This window comes from Lactuca virosa, chromosome 2 (assembly GCF_052849685.1).
Source record: "Lactuca virosa cultivar CGN04683 chromosome 2, Lactuca_virosa_CGN04683_v6, whole genome shotgun sequence".
NCBI lineage: Eukaryota > Viridiplantae > Streptophyta > Magnoliopsida > Asterales > Asteraceae > Lactuca > Lactuca virosa.
This window is the reverse complement of record NC_136427.1, coordinates 196,879,179-196,885,670: the sequence shown is the minus strand read 5'-3', so window position 1 is coordinate 196,885,670 and position 6,492 is coordinate 196,879,179. Positions and strand designations below refer to the sequence as shown.

The following is a 6,492-nucleotide window of genomic DNA, read 5'->3' as shown; positions in this document are numbered from 1 at the left end:
TTCCAACAATAATACAGGGACCAATTCTGCCAAAAAAATGGGAAGTTGAATGGAACACAAACCCAACAATAATACAGGGACCAATTCTGCCAAAAAAATGGAAAGTTGAATGGAACACAAACAAAAAAACATGAATAAATTAATTAAAGAAGTACAGGACCGGATATGTAAATCAAATGGCCAAAACTGGACAAAGTATGCCAACTTTACTATTCCTTTTTCCCACAACTTTAATATATATATATAATAATGTGACTTTTTTCTTTTATAACCCATCTGACTTTTTCTTCGAGATTTTTTCTTGAAATTCCTCAATCATAGCGTATATCGAACGAACTTACTCCATTTCAAAATCAGACCTGACTAACATAGAAATGCATCAGCTTACCTTTTCCATTCCTCCACATAAATTGGATCCGCTAAATAATGCAACTTGATCCACTTCAAGAATAAGAAATATATATAAAGTACGTTTCATATATGTTATGTTTTTTTTTTTTTTTCTTTTGGGTAAAAGCTTTATGTCAAAATGTTGCTCTTAGTTCATAGTTTATTTTATTTAATATATTGACTATTGATTTTTATGTTTTTATGTTGGGTAAAGCATTTTACATGAAGTTGTTCATAATTTATAGTTTATTTTATTTGATTTAATATATGATTATGAAATTGTAAACATAGTATCTTATTATGTTTATATGTTAAAACACAACTAAATCAACTAAAACTCAAGCAAAAATAAAACAACTGATTTTTTAATAAAAAATAAATTTATATTTAAAAATTGGTTCTCTAGGGCAAAGTTTCTTTAATTTTTAGAGTAAAGTCAGAACATGCATTTGGGAAAGCTATTGCAGTTACAGAGAGAACATGAAAATGACATGTACCAGCTCAATATATGACAAAGAACTCTTTAAAATTTATCATTACTCTTTTCAATTGCAGAAAGTAAGAAGATTGAACACCCACCTTAGTACCATTTTGGCTTTTTGTAATTTTACAATTCTTCAGTCAAAGTTTACTCTCTGCAATTCCAGAAAGTACTTAGTACCATTTTGGCGTTTTGTATTTAATTGGATTATCAACACAACACATGCAGAGAATTAAAGACTCTACACGATTTTGTGTTTGGTTTGTGTTTAACTAGTTGAGCTCCATATCATTTGAATACCTCCTTCTCCTTCCCAATTCCCATGGTAGAAGCGCAAAGGGATTCTCACACAATTACAAATGTTGGGTCAAGTCATGATAAGGTTTTCCTTTTCCCCTATTTAAATATCCTTCCATGCATTCTCATCTAAAAATCTTAAGCATTAACTCTTTTATGTTGTGCAGTTTGCCACTTCCCTTAGTCTTAATTGTTGGAATGGATGGTCTCGAAAGGTAAAATCTAATACTATATTTTTTTAATATATTTGCAACTTCATATTATTATTATGTATGAAGAAATATTTTTATTATTATATATGTTTTCAAAAGAGGATAGAAGAGCAACTAAAAACATAATGTCATTACTAAGCTATAGCAAGTTATAGGTGCTAAGTACCAAATGGATTGGTTCATTGAGTCAAAACTATTTCAGTATTTTGTTTATTTTTAAAATTTTATCAGTAAATAATATTAATTATATTTAAGAAATAATAATTAAAAAAGAAATCAGTATGTGTGTATGTTGAAAGTTGTTTATTGGAGTGTCTAGACTCTAGAATTAAGGTATTTACCTACACATAAGTTATCCATACATGTTAATGTTGGGAAAATACCCACACATATTTTTATGTGTAAATAACTGAAAATAATAGTTTTTAGTGATTGTCAACACTTACTTTGTATAGATAATACTTTTTATTTGACACTTTTATTGGTAAGTAAATTTTACTAAAAATACGGTTATCCGTAACAAGTTTTTTACCCATACATGTAACAAATTTTATTAATGTGTAGATTTACCCACACAAACTTAAAAAATCATTATATGTGTTGATAATTTGTTAACTTTTACCAACACATATTATTGCTCTATATGAATGTGTAGTTAAATAAAATAAGAATAATTATTTTATTTTTCTAAAAATGACGTGGAAATTCTACTACCGATAAATATTTGAAAATTAAATGTATGATTGGAAAAATCATTAAGTTTTTTCACCAATATATAATATTTACATTAATGAAATGTGTAATTATCGTACCTAAGATAACCAAATTTTGATCTAACTATGTTTTGACGTTTAATTCACATGTATTTAATATTTAAAAGTATATATATATATATATATATATATATATATATATATATATATATATAAATATTAAATACATGTGAATTAAACGTCAAAATATAGTTAGATCAAATTTATATATAGGGTGAGGTTCAATAGATAACCATAATTAACAAGGAATCAATCGTGAGCGTCGGAAATCATAATAATCAACGACCAAGGAAATAGATGTACACTTGTACATTGGATGCACACACACCGAATTATACCAAAAAATTCACTTCCTTACCCAAAACCCCACCTCATTTTTTCTTTTAAATTTTTTTTAGACTATGTTTTTTATCGAAAAAAAAACCAAATATACCGTTGTTCTCGATTTTTCGTCATTTTTCCATAGAGATCCATGTTAATATATAAAAAACGAACTTTTTTTTTTCGAAAAAAACCTACTTCATTTTTTAGTTTTTTCAATATTTAAGTTTATTTTTAAAAAAAAAAACTAATTATACCAAAAATATTAATTTTTTGTACTCTATAAATAAACATCAACACTGATTAAAAAAAACATCGATCAGTGTAGATTCACACTGTGAATCCAAACTGTAAATATTTCAATTTTTAATATTTACAATGTGAAAAAGTTCGATTAGTTTAGAGTCACATTGTGAATCTGACTTACTATTATTCACACTGTGAATCTGAGTAGGTTCACAATATGAATCTGAACTGAAATATCGATTTTTTTAACATCAATATGAATCTATATTTAAAGAGTACCAAAATGAATGAATTTTGATATATTTATTAATTTTTTCTATAAAAAAATAGACCTACTTTTCAACAAACATATAAAATGAAGTGAGTTTTTTGAAAAAAAAAATATCATTTTTTATACATCAATATGAATCTCTATAGAAAGAGGACGAAAAATCACGAACAATGATATATTCGTTTTTTTTATAAAAAACATGGCCTAAAAAAAATTAAACTAAAAAAAAAGAAGTGAGTTTTGTTATAATCCGGTGCATGTGTGTACATTGTAAAAGTCTACAACCTTTCCTTTTACCGTTGATCGCTTTAAATTTCGACGTTTTGGATTGATTCCTTGGTTCTTTTATTATTAATGGCTCTCTATTGAATTTATATATATATATATATATATATATATATATATATATATATATATATATATATATATATATATATGGTAAAAATGATTTAACTTTATTAAAATAGAGAAAAATGACATAGAAATTTGAAACATATACCAAATAGTTATAACAAAAAAAAAATTAATTTAGAAAACAAATTAGATTAGGATTTTGAAATTTGCATCGCCGATTAAGATATGATCATACTCATCATCCACTATGTTTAAATTATTTTTCAATTTTATTTTCCCTCCCTCTTTTCCCACTTAAATTTTTTTGTTTTTTAATTCCCTCTAGGATCCAACTAATTCTCCATATTTATTTCAGATATTTCATACAATTAAACCCAAAATCCATTCCCGATGTGAACCCTTGCGTTACCTCGCCTCACCTTACCGATGGCAGCCATGTTATCCACCGCTTCTTCGTTTATTTCTTTCACCCATGTAACTACCATTAGCTTGTATTTTCTTTAGTTTTCTACCATATATTTTAAATTAGTATGTTTTCTGATTAAACCATTTGATATGCCTTTTGTTTGCTTGTTTGTTTAAACTCAGTGTGCACGAATTCAGGACGAAAATACTTCCATGATGGTGAATCCAGAACGAAAGTTCAATTGTTGTATATATTTCTACTCGTTCTCTTAAACACATCATTGTGATTTCAGGTTTTAGACCTATATCAAATTAGCCTACGTAACTTGATTGTCTACTACATGGATGATCTATGTGACTACGAGTTGATTATTCAATTGATATTCAGATTGTATTTCACTCCCTCCTCTAGCTCTGCTTTCTTCTAATTTTCTAAGATTTGTATCTCCTTTTTCTATTTTAAGACTAATTAGATATTTAGATTAATATCGTTTAAACCTTTAAACTGTCTTTGATCCTCTAGACGTAGACGAAACCGATTTTTTTGTTCGATTGTATGTCCATGAATCACTCTACAAGTTTGATGTCAAATAGGGATGCATAATATTTCTAAGGGTTTCCACTTTCCAATATTATGTATGTATTGTTTTTCATTGATGGTTGCTATACTCTACTTTTTTATAGGTTCTAAAAAGTGGGCAAAGAGTTACCAACAGAGTGACACAAGCATGGTAAGAGCTTATTTATTTTTTTATTGGTATATTTAGTCATCTGTTATTACTTTTAGGTATCCATTGTGAATAATGTGTTTATGTAGTTACTAGTTGTTGTTATTTTGTTATAAGCCTAAAATCCCAATGCCTATATATCATGTATAGAGGTAAGCATCCGAACTGGATACCTGGAACCGAAATTGGAACCTGTCCTCAAGTGTTGGTTTCATAATCGAAACCAATATTACTAATCCTAGTTCTAGAACCAAATTTGATATTATTGGTTTTGGTTTCGGTTCCGATTCCAAGGTTATTAACTAATTTAGAACGGTTTAAGTTCAGGTTGTTATTTTTTAGAGTTGTTATCTGCTCGGACTGGTTCCTATAGGAGCAATTGCCAATTGTTCTTGTTTACCCTACACAAGTCATTGCCAATTGTTCTTATTTACCTAATTTTGCAAGATAATATGCTTACAAAATATAAAAACTTCTTTACAACAATAGTAGTCTTAACTTTTTATCTTCCCATTTTTAGTTGTATATAACTGAATGCATTGTCATTTTAAGTTGTAAAGCCACGATTTTAGCATGTTGAGGCTTGTCAATTAATTAGCCATATGCATACACATTTATTTATTTTAGACAGCTTCACGAATACTTATGTCAAAAAGCTATAATCGGGCACTTATTACAAAAGTAACTATTAACGATTTTTTGGTTTATTGTATGGATCTTTTGAAAGCTTCAGGTCTCAAGCTGATTCAGTAACTTGTCATTGCGCAATGCTAAATATTCCAAAGCAAAACATATCTCTGAATATGAAGAAGAAAACCTCAACTACTTGTCCTGAGAAGACTGTGTTGGTACTTGATCAACTCAGTGCACCTAATTACTATGAGTTTCGTGCACCTAATTACTATGAGTTTAAACGTTTACAAGACTTGCAATAATAGATTTTTCCTACCGGATATTATTCTTAATTTATAGATTCAATATTCGAGATTAATTGTGTACTTTCTATGTAAAACAGTTGAATTATGCAGACATCTTTGTTGATGTTTCCAATGTGTAGCAAAAATTTAACATTTGTTATTTGTCGTTATTTTATTCTTTAATGATGTTAATTATCGTAATTTGTATCTAATTTGCCTTTGATAATTGTGTATTTTATATGTAAGTTTCCCTACACATGTAACCATACATAATTTTTTTTATCTACACATACAAAGATCTTTACCTACACATATTTATTGACACGTGTCATCAACATTTTTGTATGGACGTGCCACATAACTTGACATGTCATTTTCCATGTCACCGGCCACATCATTATCAATGTCATTTTCCATGTCATCTTTCAAATAACCTAGAATACTTCTATCCACACATATTTATTAGTTTTATCCATACATGTATGTGTAGGTATAAATAACTATATACCCACACATAAGATATATGTAGATAAATATGTATATCTACAATCATGAGCCAACACATTGTTACAGTTAATTTATGTGTTGCTAATTACAATTACCAACATATAATAGGCTTCTATCAACACATAAGATGTGTGGGTAAAGACCCAAATTTCTTGTAGTGAAAGGGTAAGATGGTCATTTATGCATATGCAAAAAAAAATTATCTTATTTAGTCCTAAACAGTATTTCCATATACAACACTTACTCTAGACATGCATCATTGATTCATTCAAGAACTTATCGCCATTAAGATAAGTATGTGCAAAATGGATGAATGGACGATGATAAAGTTCAATAGACATAACGTCTATTTCTTTCTTTTTGGGATAGGTAAAAGTTAGTGTTTCAATACATTAAGCCATGTTTTGTGGCTTGACCTGTTAAGAAATTCTATCAATATTAAGTCAAATAAAACATCATGTAAAGTTGACTAGATTAAGTGTTTGACCCATTAATCCTATCAAGTCAAAAAAAAGCATCCCCCAATCCATGTCCCTATTAAGACCATTAAGTGAGAGAAACAATATATATAACCATGACTACTTTCACAA

At 28.1% G+C, this 6,492-nt stretch overlaps 1 protein-coding gene across 9 annotated transcripts; it reads left to right on the top strand.

Annotated features, from left to right (window-relative positions):
- The first annotated feature begins 1,014 nt into the window (after positions 1 to 1,014).
- On the top strand, positions 1,015 to 5,555 carry LOC145156707 (uncharacterized). 9 transcript variants are annotated; one of them, XR_013736870.1, is made up of 6 exons: positions 1,015 to 1,253; positions 1,336 to 1,383; positions 3,701 to 3,819; positions 3,934 to 4,043; positions 4,435 to 4,481; positions 5,206 to 5,555. XR_013736870.1 is itself a non-coding variant. In XM_079075986.1 (6 exons), exons 1-5 carry the CDS (start codon positions 1,231 to 1,233, stop codon positions 4,439 to 4,441), a joined length of 261 nt encoding a protein of 86 aa, XP_078932112.1. In that variant the 5' UTR covers positions 1,015 to 1,230; the 3' UTR covers positions 4,442 to 4,481; positions 5,212 to 5,555. The 9 variants fall into 9 exon arrangements, 6 of the variants coding, with proteins under 6 accessions (XP_078932112.1, XP_078932111.1, XP_078932114.1 ...); XM_079075986.1 differs by having other exon boundaries at positions 3,934 to 3,997; positions 5,212 to 5,555; XM_079075985.1 differs by having other exon boundaries at positions 3,934 to 3,997.
- Positions 5,556 to 6,492: the final 937 nt, after the last annotated feature.